General features: G+C 42.6%; 1 protein-coding gene across 3 annotated transcripts in view; it reads right to left on the bottom strand.

The window, feature by feature from the left end:
• Positions 1-489: 489 nt before the first annotated feature.
• The window catches only part of SNCAIP (synuclein alpha interacting protein), an 85,030-nt gene continuing 63,713 nt past the window's right edge, over positions 490-21,806 (bottom strand). For all 3 annotated transcript variants that reach the window (XM_019516823.1, XM_019516824.1, XM_019516825.1), the window contains 4 exons: positions 12,532-12,624; positions 10,008-11,067; positions 7,740-7,810; positions 490-1,839 (listed from right to left, as the gene is read on the bottom strand). In XM_019516823.1, coding sequence (XP_019372368.1) covers positions 1,755-1,839; positions 7,740-7,810; positions 10,008-11,067; positions 12,532-12,624 — 1,309 coding nt within the window. In that variant the 3' untranslated portion in view covers positions 490-1,754. The remainder of the gene's footprint in view (positions 1,840-7,739; positions 7,811-10,007; positions 11,068-12,531; positions 12,625-21,806) is intronic.

A 21,806-nucleotide genomic window follows, 5' to 3' on the forward strand; every position in this document is an offset into this window, starting at 1 on the left:
AAGTTTTGCTGTTTTTCTAAAAGCCACAGCTCAGGTCAGCTGGAGTGCAAAGCTTATTACTTGTATTTGAAAATTAAAGCATTGCCAAAGGAAAGATAAGGACTGAGGACGTTGACAGAAATTCAGAATTTCATTTCTAACAGTACTTGCTTCTCTATTTCCATTTGTTATTTTTCTAATCTCTCATCATTGGTATGTTACTTGAAGGCATTGTTGTATAAAGCCTGCAAGCAAGCACAGGGCATTGAACAACACATCTCCTTGGAAGTCAATGACAGTTGCAATATTAAAACACAACATGATGAAAAGTGACCCAAAGTGACTGCATTTTATTCCATCAAACTACATCCTGGCCTCTCACTTTATATCACCCATCATATAATAACTACAAAATTAACTTGTATAATTCCAGTGTTGCAGCTAATCTGTTTTGGGGAAAGAATGTCACTGGAAAGTCTGCTATCAAGTAATGCTTCTTGTATTTTTTTTAACCCTGTGGAAACCCAATGTTAGGTATTAAAATCTTTCCACCAAGCCAAGGTGGCACAGCTGATAAGAAATGATGAAAAGGAGAGAAAAATGATTAATTTAACCATTGTTGGCCAGTCTCCTTTAGGACTGCAAAGTTTAAGGACTGCCTAATGTAATGTTTGGATGATGTATAAGAAACCTAAAAGTGAACTTAATGAAGACTTAATGACTGACTTCTTCCATGAAGCTCTAAAACACTAACCCGTAAAAAGCCACTAATAGCCTTCTTTAACGCAACACTGTTTAAAAAGCAAAAATTGAGATGACATTAACAATATAGCCCTGACCTGTGCTTCTCTGAATTGCTCAGAGTGTCTTATGTTACTTGTGCTGGCTTTCAAAGTCTGAGCTAGCTCATGTTGAATTTAAAGGAAGATACTTGATTTTGAAAATATTTGAAACCGGGCCTAACAGAGTGCAGGGGCTTCAGGCCAGAGACTATGTCTAATGCTTGTACAGCATACAGCCCATTGCTAGTACTTGCCAAATAATAAAGAATGATACATGTTAATTCTCACATTTATTTCCACATTTCTAATCTCTGAATTTTCTTTGAAAACAAGAAAAATCCATTAAAAATGTTATACCGATTTTGGACATTATTTGACTTTTCCTAATTGCATTAAGTCTAGGTGTTTGAACACTATAAAAGTGGGAAGTTGGAAGGTGACAAGAGCGCATCTCAGAAGTGCCTGGGCACATACACATGGTATATTGCTATGAACACTGTTTTTATTTCCTTTATACAAAAAACAGAAACAACAGACAAAACATACTTGACCAAAAAAACCCAAAAACAATGCTACTGCCTTGGTCTCATCCAGGAGCCAATCAGGCAGAGTCCTGACTGAAATTTTTACAGTATGTCATGAAGAAAGGGAAATATAGTCATATTACAGTTTATCCATGCAATAGATGAAGTACAAAATGTGCTCAGGGGCCAGATGAATGTTCTAGAGGTTGCCTGTGTTATTATAATTTCCAAACCATTACTTTACTCACTCATGCCTTTAAACACTGGACATTGCAAACAAGTTCAATATCATAACACAATATCATAAAAAAGGGTTTGTATATGGTCTTGCTGCTACAAATTAAGGCATCCTAACAGTCTGTTGTTTTGCTGGTGAGAGTTGTGTCTCGTATTAGTGTTTTAAAAGGATATAGTTCAGGCATTTCAAATCACGCTTGAAGGGAGACAGTGAGACACCATGAGATATAATTTAAAGAAAGAGCTCCTGTAACTCTGGCTCTTCAATTCTTTTTTGGTTGTAAGATTTCTGCCTTTTCCTGTTGATGTTGTTATGCCTGAGAAGAAAAGAAGAAAATTATTCAGGGTCATACCATTAACTTGAAATATATTGATTAGTGCTCATTTATCTTGTTATATACAGATTTAAAGTTTTGAATTGTAATGAATCGTTCTTTTGGAGTCTCTAAACATGTTTTACTGACTCTCAGCTTAATGCTATTTGTAGTCCAACTGACTTCCTTTTGCTTCTCTTGCAAACAGATTTGTGTGCGCAGACACATAACCCTCATTGCACAAATGGGGCCTTCGTAAACCTCTGTGTAGATTGGGGCACGAATAAAATCTTTAATGAAAATTCATATAATGTTAAACAATTCCCAAGTCCCAGCGAAAGACAATGGGAATTGGACTCCTACTTAAATCACAAAGTGTTTCAGAAAATATTACACCATGACAAAACAATAATTATACCGTGAGCTTATTTAGGCAAGCACTGGATCTTATTTGTAGACTGCAACTGTTAACAATTTTTTTAGTTTTATTGTATAAAGGTTTTTATCTGAAACACTAGTAAGGACCCCTTCTGTATAATGTGTGTCTTAATATCCTTAATATCCCATGTAACTGGTTTTGAAAGGTGCATACTATTTATTTTCCCAAAATGTTACCCTTTCAATTAAAGCAGCAAAACTAAACAGAAGCCCACCCCCAACAAAAACCCTTATAAAAAAAACCCATGCAAATTATTACATAACAAAAACAATTCAGCTCAGAATATTCCAGTGCCTTTTATTTGACTTTGCTGTAAAATGTGAACCCAAACCTGTTCTGATTCTCATCAATGAAGCCCTTCAGTGAAAAAGTCTTGGGTTGGATTTTCAAAAATTCTGAAAGGGGTTAGAAATCCAACTCCCATTTTCCAAATGACTTGCATGCACTCCTAAAGCTCCTCCTTTTGTTTCTTTCCTAGCAGGAAGACTCCTGCGATACAATCAGCACATAGGCCAGATCCTGGGATGAGGTTAAACTTCACAAAGCACAGGTCAAGGGTGTGCCTCTGAAAAGGTGGCTTCAAGCTCATATTTTCACAGCCCTGATCTTTCTCCAAGACAGTGCAGGTTTGCTGGGTCCTTTAATTTATCCCATGCTTCAATGGGCACAGAGGGCTGAATGTGCACTGAGCACAGGGCTGCATTAGCCACACACTCCTCATGGCTGGTTTCATTGCCACAGGTAGTTTACAGGAGAACAATGTGGGAACAATGCAGTCAGAAATCTTTAGCTAAGTACAGACGTTATACTTTTAACGATATATGCAATCAGAAACCAGTCTATACCCATAACAGAAGTTTGGCACGCACAGACTGGTTTAAAAATGGTGGAACCTGACCCTGCCACTGAAGGGCAAATGTGCATTCTGTTTGCTACCGATCTGAACTACACCGCTTACAGAAAACCAAGCAACTTAGATCAATTCCACCTCAGGCTTTTTGAATGTCTGGACTAAGTCTTCTTGTTCTAAAACCCTGCTTGGTACTGATGACCAGTTATTCCTCATGCCCACACTTACAGTGAAGGATGAACAAAGAGAAAAAGGGGGTTTAAAAAGGAAAACCAGTGAAAAGTTCTCTCCTGCCAATTATTCTGCTGCTCTTGTATTTACCAGGCATTGCTGACTTCAGCTGTCTGCAGTGTTTGATTTGTAATATTTTTTAATGGTTTTAAATAGAGATTTTGGTGTAACTCACCACTATTTTTTTACATCACTGAATTATGCTGGGTGGACCCTATCACCCTTCCCGATGTGTGGGCCACACAGAACTGAAATCTATTTCCTTCAGACATGGGGCTCAAACAGCTTCCATGTTGCAGCTCTGCAACTGCTCCGTGATCTGTACAAGGGATTCAGTTTCTGTAGGTCCCAGAATGGCTGGTTCATAATGTACAACTATGAAAGCCCGGACCAAGGAATTGTATTTAGCTACCTCTCTTTTTTGGGCTTAAACATACCTATCAACAATGTCAAACATATCACAGCTCTGAATGAGTTAGTTTGGGTTCTGAAAACAGTACAAGGGGGCTAGATACCTCTGAGAAGGGCTTATTTGCTCTTTGGAGTGATATGCAAACCTGCTTCAGCTACCTAAGCCAGTTTATATAGAGTTACTTCAGGTATCTCTGCATGGCACTGCATGATACAGTGTAGACTTGGCCATTGTAATTTGCAACTCACCGTGCTGGTATTAGAGGGAACTTTAGTGTTTTTTATTTATTTATTTATGCTTTTACAGTTCCCAGTTCCTGCCAGCCTGAGGGATAAAAAATTCACTCGGGTTTCTAGTTTGCGTCTCTTGGTTGCAAGCTGAGACTGGCTACTGTTTGTACCGTGAGATCAGTACATACCATTCCCTTTGCACAGAAGGCACCATTCCCTTTGCTGACTTGGCATAAGTGATCTTCAGACCAGTTTTGTATTCTTACTTCCAGACTTGTCATCTACTGAACCCAAGAACTTACATTGCTGAAAGTTACTGTTTAATAGGCACTTGGCAATTTAGAAGCACATACCATTAACTACCAGGGACCCCACAGTGGTGGATTTCCTTGCTGCACTAGTACATTAAGATGCTAACTGCCACAGGCTAATACGAGTGGCGTTATCATATGTCTGGGTTTTCCTGGACATGTCCTCTTTTTTGGCCCCCTGTCCTTGTGTCCAAGCAGGTTCTTAAAATGTGAGCAAATGTCTAGGTTTTTTGCTGTTTCTGCTTTCCTGGACACTAGCAACTTGGCTGCTTGGGGCTGGGAGCGACGGGCAAGGTGATTAGCTGTCAGGGGTCCTGTGCTCTGCATGTGGCCCCTGGCAAGCTGCTCCCAGGTAAGAGACAGAGCGTGTGTATATATGTATGTGTGCATGCATGCACACAAGCATGTGCAAGAGCTGCATGGGCAGCAGGGCAGGAGGGGTGGGTGGGCGGGCAGGGTACTGTGGGTCAGGAGCAAGGAGCACCAGCAGGGCTGGGGGCTGAGGATCAGGAGTGAGGGGCACTGGCAGGGCTAGGGGAGCAGGGGCTTAGGAGGGAGGGGCAGAGGCAGGCAACGGGCATAATACTGCTCTCCTCCCCCCCACAGATGTCCTCTTTTTTGATACTGGAAATATGGTAACCCTAAAGAGCCTTTTACTGATAAGATGCATCAGTTCTCAATTTAATCTACTACGGATCTCAAATGACTTAAACTGTGAAAACTAAGCAACTCATTGGCATCTAGGGTACAAATAATTGCTAACATTTGTTTGGATTTGTAATAATCAAAAACTAACCAGTCCTTTTAAAAAAGAAAAAGTCATTCTCTACAACTGGAATTTAATTTAGGCTATTCAGAGAACTATAGTGAATCTCATTTTAAAAAGCCACTGGAAATTTTAATAAATGTCTTGGCTATCAAATTATGGCCAATTTGGAAAAGTAAATAGCCAACAGAGCCCCTGACATAACTGAGTTTTTTAAACACATCAATAAATCAAGCAAACAAAACTATACCCCCCAAAACATAAAATATAAGTGAAAAAAGAAAACGAAAATGAAGACACACTGTAGCCAGGGCTGAATGGGAATGAGACTGATCTCAAATAATTATTTACCACATGCTAATAAATTCCCACATACAAAGCAAGGGTACAAAGTCTAGTACTCTGTCAAGAAAAATAAGCAATGGATCTAAAGACCTGCATAGGGTTATAACTGCAGAGATTACTACTCCCTTTTTCAGAAAGGTTTCTCTCTTCGGGAGCAGCTGTGTAATGCCTCAACCAGAATTACAGTCTTCCAAACCCTTCCAGGGTAAAAAGTCATACTCTTCCTAATGACTGGGAAGATGAAAAATGATGATTCTTCTGCTGGCCCACTGATCCTCACAGGCCATGTGCTTTGATGTGGTAGAGAAACAACAGGCACATACTTACTCACTTTGAACGTTAAAAAATCATTAAACTAAAATGTATCACAAGGTTATCGTAAAAAACTGAAAAACCCTTAAAAACATACTACTTTCTGGCCTACTTTTTTGATTTCTGACTTTTGGAAGAATCTCCCCTGTTTTAGAATTTGGTTCAGGAAATTCCTTCATCCTGTAAGGAATAAGACATGTTCACATCAATAAAGGGGTCCACTGTTTTTACTCCTGGATAGTAGAGGAATGCTTCCCAAAGCATGAGCCACACATCCCTCCTCTGTACTCTGATCTCTGCAGCTTCACCCTGACAGCAGGCACTACCTCTTGCCTCCCTTTTTCCATGGCTGCTGAGAACTTTTCCCTTCAATTCACACTAGGTGGCATGGACCCCTGCTCAACTCCTTTCCTCTCCCTGGATGTTCCTATAGCCAGTTCTACAGCAGCGCAGTCAGGTCAGGCTTGGTTCCCTGTAGGCAGGAGATTGGGTGAGACACACATGGCCTTGGGATAATTTTTCCCTCCTCTCCCATGCCATTCCTCCTTTGATTCTCTTCCCTCTATACAGAGCTGGGCATGGGAACAAACTGCTCCAACACTGGCTTCTTCATTCTCCATCTCCTCTGGGGACAAAGCAGCACAAATAAGGGAGAAAATTTTATCTGTGCAGCACAGTAAGCAGAGAAAAGTCTTTACTGGGATGGCTAAACGCTGCAGTCCAAAGTCTGCAGCTCAGTCTCCCAGTAGAGGCCTCTACTGATGGCAGCCAGGACTGGAGCATCAGTTACTGCTCCAGCAGAAAGCCTGTGCTGCCAGGAACTTCTCACGGGAGGCCAATTTTAATGCAGCGAGGTTGTGAGCTGGCAATCTTAAAAGATGGTTCTAGCTCAGGAACAACATTAAGGGCCTCATAACTCTCAAAAGTCCAGGAATCTTGGATGTTTGGCTGGAAAATGTCAACCGATTCTATGAGACATAGTTTCATACTTAATACATTTCTTACATTAGAACAGGTTGAAAGTAAAGAGGGGAAAACTGTATACAAAGTGTTGTGAATGCCTGGATTCTGATTTCATTGACAGTGATATGAGATCAGAAGCAGATCCTAGTTTGAGCTATTTAAATGAAGTTTCTCATAAGTCAGAAGTACCCAGGTTATAAGCAAATCTCGATACAAGCTCAATACTTTTTAGAAAGTGATGTTTTAAAATAATGTACACTCCTGATGTACTAAAAAAAGATATTTTAAACTTTTCAAATGTTCAGTCAATACCTTAAAGGAATCATGCTGGTTATGTTCATGTTCAATAAAGGACTTTAAATCCTGATGAAACCGAAAAACTACTCACAAAGTTGCTTGCAGTTGATCAAAAATGACGGGGCCATTTATAGAATATTTTCTTTTAAAACAAGCATATATCTTATCCAACGCTGCTTTTTCTTAGGTATGTTTATGGATCCTGAGGGACTGGTCTCTGTCTGCCTGACAATCCTAACAGAGTATACTTAAATAAGAATGCTTAGACTCATGGTCAAAATCATAAGACTTTGTTTTAACAAATTTAATTTCTTCTTAAGTCTGAGGCAGGGTGAGGAGAACACTGTACTTTATGTTCAAAATATGACTGAGGGTTGATCTGCCCTTCTCATGAGAGGAAATTTAATTTCCATTCTCATCTGGTACTTGATTTTCATTCAATGGAGACTAAGGTCTATGCCAAGCTGAGCTAAACTGCATGGTGGATTTATGAGCATGACTACTTTTAATGCATGCTCAGCACTGAAATCTCTCAGCTAGTTCGCCTGTGACATTAGCAAAAAAATTGAGCACAAGTTTTTGTATTTCTAGGAAATGAAGCATCAGCCCCGTGCATTCCCTCCTCCCCCAAAACCCCATGCCACATTCATCATTTAATCTCAGGTGTGAATGATTTAACAAGCACGTGCAATTAGGAAAAAACAAACAACAGCAAAGCCAAACATTTCATTTTGCATCAGCACATACCAAGCATAGTTATAGAGGTGTTCTTCAATCAATGTGCTAGAAGAAAGATTGGTGTAACTGGAGTAATGCCCCTAGGGAAGTACAATGCATAAATCAGTTGAAAACATGCAAAGAGCTTATCACATGCATAATATATACTGGCCTATTAAAAGGAAACATGCAATCAAAAGACTTCAGTAGGGTATTTTTAACAAGGAAAACTTTAAAAAAAAGTTATTTTTGAAACCATATGTAGCCTACTACTTAGTCAAGGTAAAGAAAGTTCACTGCCTGTGTTGTGCATCTCTTGAATAGTTGTGAAATCCAATATTTCCAAGTGAATTTCATATTTAACAAAGACAACATGTAAACAAAGCACCTTCACATTCGGCAAGCATTTTGTAGACCAGAGGCCAGATCCTATTCCACCTGGTAGGCAAATAAGTGACTTTAGGGGCCTAAGTGCACGTCTATTTCACCCTGCTTGAGGGCCTAGTCAGTGCAGAAGGTGTCTTGGTCCTTCTCTTCCTCGCTGCTTTTTTATGACTCAGTCTTAAGGGTATGAGCATGATGTGTTACAGAAGCAGATCAGTTCTAAATGACTTGCACCTAAGTCTGTGCAAATGCTTAATGGATGGAAAAGAATGTGGTCCTAAGTGTCGTGCTGCATTCAATGACTAATAGGGTCAAAATTTCTTTTCAAATGGCTTAATCTTACTTAGTGAGCAAGGCAAATCATTTATGAGCTCATGCTCTGTCAGAACATTTTTGATCCTCTTATCTCAGTGAAATATTAGAATCCATCCTTTTTGAAAGGGTTGGGTTTTATGGTGTTAAAATTAATTCTGTGTTTAAATGGCAGCTCAACTAAACAAAATGTAAGGCAGCCTAAGGCTCAGATTTGCATCCCTTACTCCTGCTGAACAGTTCTAAGCAAACTTTATTGTGTGGTCCCCTCTTTGGTCCTTTTTGTATACTTTCATTTAATATTTTGGCATGACATGCTCTATAGATACTGAAGTCAAATGTAATGTCACCCACAAGATGCTCTTTCCACTCTTCCCCTTTTTTAATATCTGAATGTACTTTTTCCTCCCACCTTGTCTTGTTTGTTCTGAATGATATTTTTATATGGTAGATAATTCCTCCCTCTTTTCTCCCTTCATCCTAGCCCCCCTTTATGTTTTATATTAGTTTTTTTTCTTACTTTCAACTTCATCTTTTTCTGGTCATCCTATTAATCCTTCCTTCTCACACGTCACTTATCCCTCACACTCAGATTATTAGCCATGACACCCCTCATATTTTCAGTTCTCCACCCCTTTAGACACAATCCTTCCCATACACACACACTGCACTCACATTCTTTGCCTTGGTGCATCCCTTTCATGTTCTCTCTACTTCAAGGAAGACATTTCTTTTGGGGGGTGGGGTTCTTATCCCTTTTTCAAACATGGGAGTTCACTTGAGCAGAAGCAGCCATCTTTTCCCTATGTCTTACAGAAAATACATTTAGTTGCGTCTCAAGGATGTGCGCAATGATCAGAGTACAGCCCACTCTGCCATGAATACTCTCAGATGATAGGTATCAGTCAGGTGCTCTTCTTGGAGAGCAGGATATATAAGAGGAAGAAACCTGAAGCTGAGAAGGGTTTAAGAAAGGCCTTATGCAATGCATGGGACAGTACTAGAGCCCAAAGCAATGCACGGAAGAGCAATGCAGCCAGCAGGTGATGCTGATCTTATTTTTTCCTGATTTATTTTCTGCCACTCACTCAATCCTGGCAGTCATGTCTTTAGTCCAGGGCTGGCCTGAATTTATTTACTCCTTAGAAATCCAAAGGATTTTAAATTTATGTTCTCATTCTATGAGCTGGCATTCATAATATTGATAAAAGATCCTCTTGGGCAAAATTTACCCCTGTGCAGAAGGCTTGGCACAGAGCCAGTGCATCACTAAAGGCAGTGGAGGACTTACAGGATGCAACTTTATGCATGGGGTACATTTTACCCTCCTCAATTCCTTCTCCACCTAAAATGCCCTTAATAGCGAAAGTGAAATATGATCTGCATTCTGCAGTTTTTTACCAGACCAGCACAGAGTATTGTGCATGAGGGCATGAGTGATTGAGTACGTGTGTGTGCTTGTGTGAGCGCTGTATAGGGGAGGGAAGAAGAGGTTGTCATCTTAACTAGAAACAATATTGTTCATTATACAGAAAGGGGCAGGGGGGGAGGGAAGATTCCCTGGTTTCTCCCCACCACTCCCACACCCCTCAAAGCACTCACTGTCTTATTTTTTCCTTTAATAGGAGTGGTCGGATTCCCTTTGCTTTCTGCAGCCTTTCTTCCTAATGAGGTAAATGGCAATGTTGATGAGGTTTTGACCAGATTTGCTGTTTGACAGTTGTTGTTGTTGTTGTTTTGGTTGCCACTCAGAGTCTCCATTATGGATCTAAATGTTCCAAATGGCCTTTTCAACTGCTCCCCAGCTTCGGTGTTGAGTGGAGCCCTTTGGACTGATTTGCCTCGGTCTTTATCCTTTTCCTCATTCAGTTCAATCTCTGTTTGCTCCACCTGTGCCACAGGCTCCTCAAAGGTTACTCTCAGTTTTAAATTTTGGGAGGTTCTGCGCTTTGAAGAAGGGGACTTGAGGGCGCTCTTAGGACTTGTAGCAACCTTCTGAACAGTGGCACTGTCAGAGTTGGACTGACAGGTATCTCCAGAAACCTGGCTCTGAGATATGGTACCAGACTGATACTGAGACTCATTATCTGGATCACTGCTTTCTGAAGTAGGAGATGGACTATGGCCATCCACGGACTTGGAAGCTCTAATGCCAAAGGGAAACCGGCGCCCTGCTGCTGTAGTGTGTTTCTTAATCATCAGGTGCAAGCTCTCTGCGCTTTCAACACTTTCCACAATGGGTTGCGGCCTTGGTTTGTCAGTTCTTTTCACAGGAATGTTCTTCTGGTCCTCAGAATTATTTGAGTCTGTATCAGACTCACTCAGGGATCTCTGCATAAGCTGCCTCAGTCTGGCTAACTTCAGCTCCCTTTTCTCTGGCAGAATTTTCTTTATGTTCTTGGAGGAAGCGTGAGCATCCTGAAATTCCAATGACAGCTTTTCCTGCATACAGACATTCTCAGAGATTTCCTTCCCCAACAACTGGCGCAGGATTTTATCTGAATCCTCATCTTTCATCTTGGACCGAGTGCGGTTGGCAGTTCCCACGCTGCCAAGAATCTGAATCCCGTCTTGGGTGTTCAATTTACTTTTCGATACAGACAAGTCATCTGAATCAGATGGTTTCCACTGGGGTTTGCCAGAAGCAGGAGATGATGGTGAACTTGAACACAAAAAAAAAAAAAAAAGAGAGAGAGAGATTTTCAATACCACAGTCAAGTTTATGCAGATATCAAATCCAACACTACCATTTCTACTGTGTAAGTCTGTCTCAGCATATTCCTATTTATTTTGATCTTTGCTCATGTGGAAGCCATTATTATAGAGCTAATGGAACAACTACATAACTACAGATGTAACACTATTTCCATTCTAAACTAGGATTTGATGCCTTAAGTTTCTAGCTTTTAGGGGAAAACCCCTCAAAATTCTTTAAGATAAAATTCTGAATAGCTATTTAAAAACAAGAGTTTTGGATAAAAATTTGAAGAAAAAAAGCTTTCTTGAAGTTATGGGACTTATCCATTTTTTGAAAAAGATAAAAAACCTGCGCTTTTGCTAACTATTTTGATCCACGTTAGAAAAATACAGCTTTGTACTGGGTTTCTACACAGAGGTGAATCTTACAAATGTTAGACCTAACCCAGTATTAAAAGCAAACAGAGTAATATTTAATATTAAAAACCGAGAGCTGTTCATACAAAAAATCCTTTTAGATTTAGAATACTGAAAGGGTGCAAATAATTATATGCTAATTTATTTTACTACCATTAGGATAACAAATTAATCAGCCCCCCACCCAAGTGCTAGGAAGTGAAGAAATACCAATATAAAGTATTTTTTTGTCAAGGACTTATGTTACAGAGAACCTTTCATTGCCCAGGACATCGGCCAGAATATTTTGCTTTTTTTTCAGTACAAACTGAGAGACCCTGCCTTTACCCATGGATGAGGGTAATGGGACAAAATTAAGTTCAGTTTGAACCAGTGTAAAGAGAAATGAAATTCACATTTATCTACCAACGGTTATCCCAATTACTTTATAGCTCTAATAAGGTACTAAATGTATGTACTATTAATCACTAACCATTAATTACTATTAATGAGCTAAACACTATACCTTGATAAATGTTGATCCGGGAATATGTATATTACAGAGTAATAATACTGAAGCACCCTCATGTCCCAGCTGGCCCCCCCACAGAACACTGAGCAGGGCGAAGGGAGCAGCCCTGAGCTGGTAAATTAACCCCTGGACCCCCTGTCAGCCAGGAATTCTCCAACTCGGCTCAACGTGCTGCGATCCTGGGAGCGCATTAAAATGGCACACCTAGAAGCAATAAACTCTAGAGCAATAAGCACCGCAGTTTATTGCTTCTCATTAAGTGCACATGTAAATGCACCCAGAATGTCCAATATTTACATATCATTTTAATCCGTCCGTTTAAAAGATGCAAACTTCAAATAAATAGTAAAAAGAAATGTATTCATTTCTGACAGATGATGCTTTACACCATTTCCAATGTGTGAATGATTAGATCATTACATAGTCCATGGCCTGTCCTGATAACAGTTATACCATGTAAAGATTCCAGCTTAAACTATTGCAAAATTCCACTCCTATTACCTTGGGGATGTTGGTAGTGATATGCTCTCTGTTCTCTGGGCCTCTAGAAGCTGCTGGAGTTGGTTCTGTAATGTCACACGTTCTACTGTTTGCCTGTAAGGAAATATTAAACAGTTTAATTTGTTTTTAAAAAGCTGACAGCTCTACTTTACTCTGAGATAAATGATACAACTTATGCAACATAACACTCGGTTCACCTATAATTTCATTTTCAAATATAGACTATACATACATTAGGAGCATCTGTTGGACCCAAGCGTCTCTTGGGTCATACAAGGAGGGTCTGTTGTCTTGTAAATTCCTCTCTGTTACTGGGAAACCTGCGATCACTATATAAGAGCACTTCTAAGAGCTGCCTCATTTATATAAATTATTTAATACTGGCCAGTTTGGTATAAGTTGCAAATGAAGAATCCTAAGCAGCAACTTTGATCTTGTGAGGTCCCTTCCAGCTCTAACATCTATGAATCTATGAACTTTCTGGAGCTGTTTGATTCACAAAGATTAATTCTTATGGAGCCAACTGTAAAGCATAAGCCAAAGCAAAGTTAAGCCTAATGCACAGTAAGGGAATGGATGCAAGTAGTCTGTTCTCTTTCATAGCAGAAGGCCCCTGGCTCAGTTTTTCTGGAGAGAACAGGAAATATTTACTCCTATTCCTTCTATAAAACATATCACAGAAGTGTGAAGAGAAGTACCGTATTTCACGGTGCACAAAGTCAAGTTTTGAAGCCAAATATGTAACTCTTAAAATTCAGTCTCAACTTCTACACCATCCCCTGTGAGCAGTGCTGCCTTGGACCCCCCTGGGAGCTCAGGCAGCACATGGTCTGCTGGCAGTCAGGCTGGCTAGCCCTGGGTGGCACTACTGCAGCGGGAAGGACTGGGCCCCCCTGCAGCTCAGGGGATGCTTGGCCCACTGGCAGCTTGCCCCTCTGGTCCCAGGGTATGTGGGGAGGGTCTGCAACAGGAACGATCAGGCCCCTCACCGCTTCTGCTTTAAAGCAGGCTCCTGCGGCTAGCAGGATGTCTGCCATCACCTGGGAAGGGGTCGGCTTTGCCCGACTCCCTGCGCTGCCCATGGGGTATGCTAGCATCTTCCCAGACAGCCCCAGATGCTCTGTGGGCTGCAGAAGCCTGCTGAAGGCATAAGTGGTGAGGCATCCAATCCTTCCTGCTGTGAAGCCTCCGTAACTTCCTGGGAGCCCACCAGTATGCTGCCTCTCCCACAAGCCTGCATGGGTTTCCAGCAGCTTGCACACTGAGGCAGGACTGACTTATATAATGGATCTACAAAAATCCTACCTTTTTTGTACAGAAATATGGGGTTGACTTATACACTATGTCAACCTATATATTGTAAGATACAGTAGATGGGGCCATTACCAACAAAGCAGGGCTGGGCCAGTGCAACAAGGGCAGCAATCTCCATTAACCCAAAGGATAGTATAGCATGTTCTTCCTGTGCACCTATAGCAGTGAGAAAGAGAGAGAGGGACGGTGTCTGCCTGAGACACTATCACCACACTACTCCTACTGTATCTTTGCATCATCCCTGCATAGGGCAGTGCCATAACTACCATTGCTTAGCTCTTACTGGGCATGCCTACTCATGCAATTACTGCAAAGCAATAAACTCCAGCACTTATTGAGCCAAAGTTTATTGCTCCTGGGCACGCTGTTTGAATGTGCACGCAAGACCTCAGCATGTTGAGCTGGGTTAGAGCAGCCCCGGCTGATAGGGGACCCCAAGGGGCAGCCTGCCAGCCTGGGGCTGCATCTGCCCAGCTCAACATACTGTAGGAGGGGCTGGCTGGGGTACAAGGGTGCTCCAGTGTGGGGCTAGCTGGCAGGCAGCCCCCACAGTGAAGCACCCTCATGCCCTAGCCAGCTGTATCAGCATCTACACGTGTAGTGCTGCAGGGTAGAAGTTATATTTAAAAGTACTACCCTGCTGCAAGATTAATTAGTTTTCTGCAGCCTAATAGGGGCAGGGGTTCCACTGCAGTGGGCAGGTGGCAGCATCAGATGTGGATGCTGCAAGCAGGTTCAGGAGCTCAGAAGCAGAACCTGCCAGTTGCATCCACAGTTGACCTACTGCCCTCCTGACAGAGTAGAAGTTCCTGCCCAGAGCCCTGACCTGGAACCTGTCAATAGCATCAGCTGTGGACCCAGGCAAGAGCTGCTTCCTTGTGGGACAGGCAGCAGTGTCTCTCTTTGTTTTTCTTCTCTGCCTTCTCACTCCCTCCATTTCCCTCCAGAACTCAGCTGAAGCTACAGATCACCAAGAGCCCAGACACTCAGCTGAGGACCCAGGCACAAGCTACTGCTATGTCTGGTGAGCATCAGTATCCATGTCAGCAGCTCCTGCCTGGGTTCACAGCTAACCACTGGGGATCCTGGCAAACTACAGTTTTGGCCATGCTGTGGAAGGAGAAAGAGAGAGTGAGAGCATGAGCAAAGAGGAGCGAGCAAGAGCGAGCAAAGAACGAGCGAGCGACAAAGAAAAAGAGCAAGAGAGACGAAAGAGGAATGTGGCCTTCAACAAGTCCCCAAAACTCATTAAGCAGCCCTCCAGCTAAAATGACTGCCCACCCCTGATTTAGTCATATGCCTCTGGAAACATTTTTCTACTTCATTTAGAGAACAAGTTCTCTAAAATAGAATTGTGAAGAAGTCTGACCAACCAAAGTCTTTACTAGTAACTTCTTAAGAGACCTAAGAATATAAGTACAGCCCCACACATAAGTTTGATTCAAGCAGCTTTTGCTTAGATCCAGATAAAGCACTGCATGAAGAGGCTTACAGTCCCTGCAGACATCATATGAACCAAAGACCATGGGCTAAAGCGTACAAGTTAAGAAGCTGGAGTTGGTATTCTTATTTTCTCCCTTTCTTTTGAAATTACTGCAGCCCTATGACATATCCTTAAGAAGTGTACAAGTTTGAGGGTAGGTCCAGGCATATATTTGAAGCAGTAAAAATTTCCAAAAAACATTGTAGTACCACAAAAATACAGTGTGAAATGTGTGTACATCTATTCAAGTGCCTGGACATCCAGACAGCTGCAGAACATATACCAGCAGGTCCTGTAAATGCTGTACTCCTATTGGCAGAGCCAAGGCCTGCCACCGCTCCTTCAAAGAGCTTGCTCAGCTCCTGTCTGGGATGGTGTACAGTGCCATATTTGGCCACATAGACATGACTGAGACCTGGGTCATGTGGTCTCCCATTCACCAACCAATTTGGCATAGGCAAATCCACAATGGGAGAAGCAGTGTGGGAGATGTTCTTGGCTATCTGTGATGATCCATGGCTATCAGTGCTAGCACTGTGATTCACCCACCACGTCAATCCTCAAGAAGTTGGCAGTGTGGGGAGGGTCTTGATGCTCCTTCCACTTTGGGGGAGGGGAGAAAGGGGGCTGTAGAGTCTCCCCTTCACCCCAGTAATAGCCATTGCATATTAGAGCAGTCAGTCAGTCAGTCAACTAAGCACACACAGATCTCTTGGCTGCAGCTCCTGTAGGGCTCTGACACTCCCTTCACTTCAGGAGAAGTGCTGAAGTCTCTTTCACCCAAACCATATTATTTATTTACCACTTGCAAAAACTGAGAGCTGGCTTCTTTGAAGTACCCAGATGCAAGCTCAACCACCCATGAGTTCCTGCTCTGTCCCTTCTTTGGCTTGTAAATAAGGCTGGGGATGCTGATGTGATGGGAATAGATAGGGCATGCACTTTTTGCATGGCAGAAGGTATCTAGAAGGTGGATTCCTACCATGTTCTTTGAGCAAGAACAATTTTATCCTGTTCACGAAGAAAGAAGGGCTGTGCAGGAAGCCCATGTGGCAACCTGTCAGCCTGGCTCTGCCTCCCTGGGGCAATAGTTTGGTGTGACAGACATATTTCCTGAAGCCAGTGGAGGTAGGCATGAGGAACAAAGCCTCCAGGGAGGCTGGAGGATCCAGCCATGCCCTGTGGAGCTACAGACTGCTGTACACGTAATACACACGGCACTGGAAATTGTCAATCTGCCAACAAGCTGCTGCTGGAAAGTGCATTTCATTGTAGAGCTGCCATTTTTCTCCACAACAAATCACTTGATCAAGTGGTATGCTTGATTTCTGCAGCACTAAAAGGACAAATTTCTAAGTACAAATGTAGCCCCTGGCCATAGCCTGAACTATGCCAATTCAAAGGAACCACAAGAACACTGAATAACCTGTTGTAAAGGAATTAAAAGGTATATTATACAAGGCTTTGATTTGCCAACCCTGAGAAGAGTGTTGGGAAGAACACTGCATGGAAGCATTTGTGGTTGCTGGAGTCAGGGCCACACTGCCCTGGTTGAGGTTAAGATAGCACAGGGCATCCCAGCTTATGCCAATTTAGGAGTAGCCCTAGCAGAAGTCTGCTCAGCTATGTCCTTTTCTCATTTTCTGTTTATGTTGGGGAATAGGGAGCAGGCAGATGGCTCAGGAAGCAGTGAATCTCTGCCACCTTTATGCTAGTGGGAATATTTTTGCTGCTTATGTGAACATTTCCACGGGCTCCTCCTGGTTATTGTTATGTGGCATAATATATCCTTAAGATGACTGCAGAAGCTGGCTGTACATTTCCCGGGATGGAACCTTTGATTTCTCTTTCTATTGATAAACACTGGACACAGGCTAAATTAGGGTACCAGCTCAACTAAAAAAACCCATTTGTGGATCTTACTATTTAGACTAGCGCAAACAAGCTTTAAATACAAGAAGGCTGAAGGTGGGGCATTGTAAAGGTCTTATTTGCTTGGAATGCAATCAGTTTGATTTACTCCCCAGACCTTCAAGCATTAGTACTTGTACATTATTTTAAGTGGAGCTTGTGTCAGAAAAATACCATATAAAAATAGTGCCGTTTTATCTGCTTTTTGTTTCCAGTCTTATCTATTTCCTTCAATGAAAAAACAGTGTTTTTAGTACTTTTTAATCTTGTTTGTCCTGTAGAACTAATTTAGCTCTGTGACAGTGAACTGGACTCTTTCCTAGCTCACATACCATTAACAGCACTGTTAACTAAGTTCCAAACGCAGGCTATTTTTATAGTTGGCAGTGTCAGAGTCAGAGAGTATCCAGATGACTTTTCAGATCCCCACTTGTCTTTGCATGGCTGACAGAAAATAAATGTTTTTACTTGTAAAATACCAAAGTGAATCTGGAAAGCACTGAAGCAGCAATAAAGGCAGGATCCCAACATGCCACTGTTCAGTCACTTTTCTGAGCATAACTGCACTTTATATAGATCTGCTCTTTAATTTTTCCCTCTTCCTTCCCTTCGCCTACACATTTCCTTTTACTATTTTAAAATCACTCCTACCATCTGTCAACATTGGCTTATGCTGTAAACTCCCAAGACACGATGCTTTGCAGGATCAGGAAAATTATTTTCATTGTGAGATTATTTTCTGATACAGCATATTTATTTCACTTGCCTTACATCCTTTCTTCCTTTCTTCAACTTCCATTTCATGAACTAAAATATATATAGGGTACATTAATTGAAATTTTAAACCCATAACCCAGGCTTAACTAAAACCTCCTATACTTAAACATTTATTGAAATGTTTGCCTCACTAATCCACCTCTTTTTACAGTCTTTGCAACTTCACTATTTTTTAAAGTTACCACGTGAAAATTATTTGTTTTAGTTATACATTACGCTAAAGTTCTCTCTGTTCCCATAGTTCCTTGATTTCATTATGTGAAGAACAAGCTTCTATGCAGACACACACACTCCATCAAAACAACCCATGCATATGGGTATATACACATATATACACACATATACACATACATACACACACACACATTTTAGAAAGAATGTTTATAGTGAAATCCTCAACAAAATCCTGCAGAGAAATTCCTAAGATCATAATGAAATAGTGATCAAACCAGGAGGAACCACAGTCATTTTCAATTGTGAGGACTACATCAGCAAGGCTAACAGACAACTCTCTTATGCTACTGCCATATTTTCTTGCGTATCTCACATACCTTTTTCCCAGAAAATCAGCCCTGCATGTCTTAAGCTGACTTTTCTGCCCAGAAAAGAAGTACCCTGCTTTGATTCCTGCTCCAAAACCAACTGTCTGGAGTGGCATTTCTATTCAGGCAGCTGAGGCAATCAATTGACTTAATGGCTCATTGTTGTTTACTCCACAGGTGTTAACAATCATCTCTCCTTTTTAATAGTACTGAAGTTCCACTAATCAAGACAAGCTTTCTTCTGACAATTTTGCTGTTTGCTATTTCTGGTCTCTCTCCTCCTATTTCTCAGCTTTGCAGACTTTTTTGCTCCTTTCAAAGTCACAGATCTACTCTATGAAGACTAGTTTTCAGCAGCAGCTAGGGCTTCAGTATTTGGTTAAGCAGGAAAGGGAACGTGAGAGAGCTGAAGGCTAGGCTCTGTCCTTGTTCTATGCAGTTATAACTCTGGAAAAATCTTTTTTTCTTCCTTCTGCCTTCCCTAATACATGGTGCTTGGGTTATGTGGTATGTGAGAAAACATGGTGTAAGGAACTCCAGAATGACCCCATACCAGTAATAACTTTGAACTTAAAAGATATCATCAAAACCTTTCTCCACTAACCTCAAGGGAATCACAAACTAATTCCCCACTCCAGGAATACTTTACATGCTCCCCAAGATAAGGAAACAAGGAAATCCTGGCACCCCCATCTTAATCAACTGAGGTTCCATCCCTGAAAAACTATCAGGATTCATAGAAACCACCTCAACCTACTACATACTCAAAGAGCAACTTTCTACAAGACAACAAACTTTCTCAGCAATAACTGGAACATTAACAACTTCCTTAAGGCCATGCTTTTCAATCATGGATGTCACCACCCTATATACCAACATCCTTCAGCACATGCAATATACTTAGTATACTAGAATATATACTAGTATACAAAACTGGTATATAAACTACCCAATATACTAACATCACGCTTGCCTAAATTACTTGGACATGGACTATACTCAGATTTACAAATCACAACCTACTGCACAATTCATCCATTTTATGCTCACCCACAAATCTTACTTTCAACCAACATTTCCTCCAAATCATGGGCACAGCTCTGGGCACTAAGATGGCCCTGCAATATCCCAATTTCTTCATAATCCACTTAGAAGAGAGGATTTTAGAAATCTGTACCACTGAACCTGCACTATACCTGCATTACATAGATGACGTTTTCATTATCTGGACAAAACATCTACACTTGTTAACTGATTTTACTGCTGCTTCAACAACTACTACTCTTTTATTGAATTCTCACCAAATTACTCTTACACCAAAACCCATTTTATAGATCCTATGATCCATACGCAAAATGGAAAGCCATGAACAACTAAATACAAAAAAAGGACTACAATACTTAACTCCACAAAACTAGTAATTATCCAAAACACTGTAACAGGGCCCGGCTCTGTTACTATGCGTGTGGAGGAGCCCAAACAGCCCCACACCCTGGAAACATACCCCACACCCACCCCAGACCTGGAGGGACTCACTAGAGGCTGAGGATCCAGGTCTGGGAACATGGCAAGCCTCCCAGCAAGGAAGCTCACCAAGGTGTGGGAAATGAAGAGGAGTGGCCCCATGTGAACCAGTAAGGGTGGGGCAATAAAAGACATTGGAATTAGCCTCTGGGCAGTTGCAGCACAGCACAGAATGCGACTGCTCTGAGTTTGGGGTCAGCAAGGTCAAGCAGTGTCAGGATGGGCTGTGAGCAAGGCTTTGTTCAAAACCTCTAAAAGATAAGAGGCAATGGGGGAGTGAACTCCAGAGAAGGCCCAGAAAGCCAGAGAAGTGAAGCCAGCAATAAGTCACTTAGCTCTCTAAGTAGCAGTTTATTTGTTGAACTTTGTTTGTTTTTTTGTATTTCTTACAAGCCCAGGGTGGCCTCGTGGGCTATAGACTAACTAAGCTGCAGCAGAAGCAAGGATCCTGAACAGTAGGTCCTTAGCAAAAGCCATCAGTGAAAGTAAAAGTGGTCAGCTCAGGGAGTGTGACCAAACATGCCTAGCTCTGCTCTGCCCCAAACCTACCTGTAACAGCATGCACACACCAAGAAAGGTATAATTCTACACCAGGGGTGGGCAAAATATGGCCTGCGGGTCAGATTCGGCCCACAAGGCTATCCTATTGGCCTGCAGGGCCCCTAAAATGTTTAGAAAATAAATATTTACCTGTCTTTGGTTTCTGTCAAAAATGACAGAAACCAGGGGCAGTAGGACCCAGGGGAAGCCCAGTGGGCTCCTACAAGAGCACGGCCTGCCCAGCCTTGCCCCCCAGCCAGAAGCCCCAGCAGGGACCATGCGATGACTCTGGCACTGAAACCTCAGGTAAAAGTTGGGGCAGGGAAGGAGCCCAGGGAAAAGCACCCCTCACCTGCCCCATGGCCGGCACTCCCTGCTGCCACCACTCGCAACCCGCATGGGGCTGTCCTGAGCAGGCACAGGCACAGGCACAGGTACAGGCAGCCCCAGGTGGGCTGCGAGCAGCTGCAGCATGGGGCGCAGGCCATGGGGCAGGCAAGGGGTTGCTTTTCCCCGCTTCTGTGCTCAGCACCAGCTTGTAACCCGCCCCTGCTGCCAGCCTGGGCCCTGTGCCAGCTCTGGGCTTGCCCATCAGGGCTGCACACAGCGGGAGCAGCTGCAGCCCCCCCGCTTGCCATGCCAGGCAGTGTTTGCTGCTGCTGTCTGCCCGGAGCTTATGCACTGGGCAGCCCAGGACGCAGTGGTGGCAAACACTGGCCAGCATGGCAAGGAGGGGGTCCACAGCTGCTGCCGCTGTGCCAGCCAGGAGCTGGTGTGGGGCCCAGGCTGGCAGCAGGGGCAGGTTACAAGCTGGTGCTGATTGCGGGGTGGGGAAAGCAACCCCTTGCCTGCCCTGTGGCCAGCACCCCACACTGCAGCCACTTGCAGCCCACCTGGGGCTGCCTGTGCCTCCTCAGGACAGCCCTGCACGGGCTGTAGTTTCATAGTTTCTAGGGTCGGAAGGGACCTGAGCAGATCATCTAGTCTGACTCCCTGCCATGGCAGGAAGAGCACTGGGGTCAAATGACCCCAGTAAGGTGGTCATCCAACCTCCTCTTAAAACCCCCCAGGGTGGGAGCCTGCACCACCTCACTTGGAAGCTGGTTCCAGACTCTAGCCGCCCTGACCGTGAAGTAGCACCTCCTGATGTCCAACTTAAACCTTCCCTCTGCCAGCTTGTGACC

The sequence above is a fragment of the Gavialis gangeticus genome, unplaced genomic scaffold, assembly GCF_001723915.1.
Source record: "Gavialis gangeticus isolate Ggan-Ray unplaced genomic scaffold, GavGan_comp1, whole genome shotgun sequence".
Taxonomy (NCBI): Eukaryota; Metazoa; Chordata; order Crocodylia; family Gavialidae; genus Gavialis; species Gavialis gangeticus.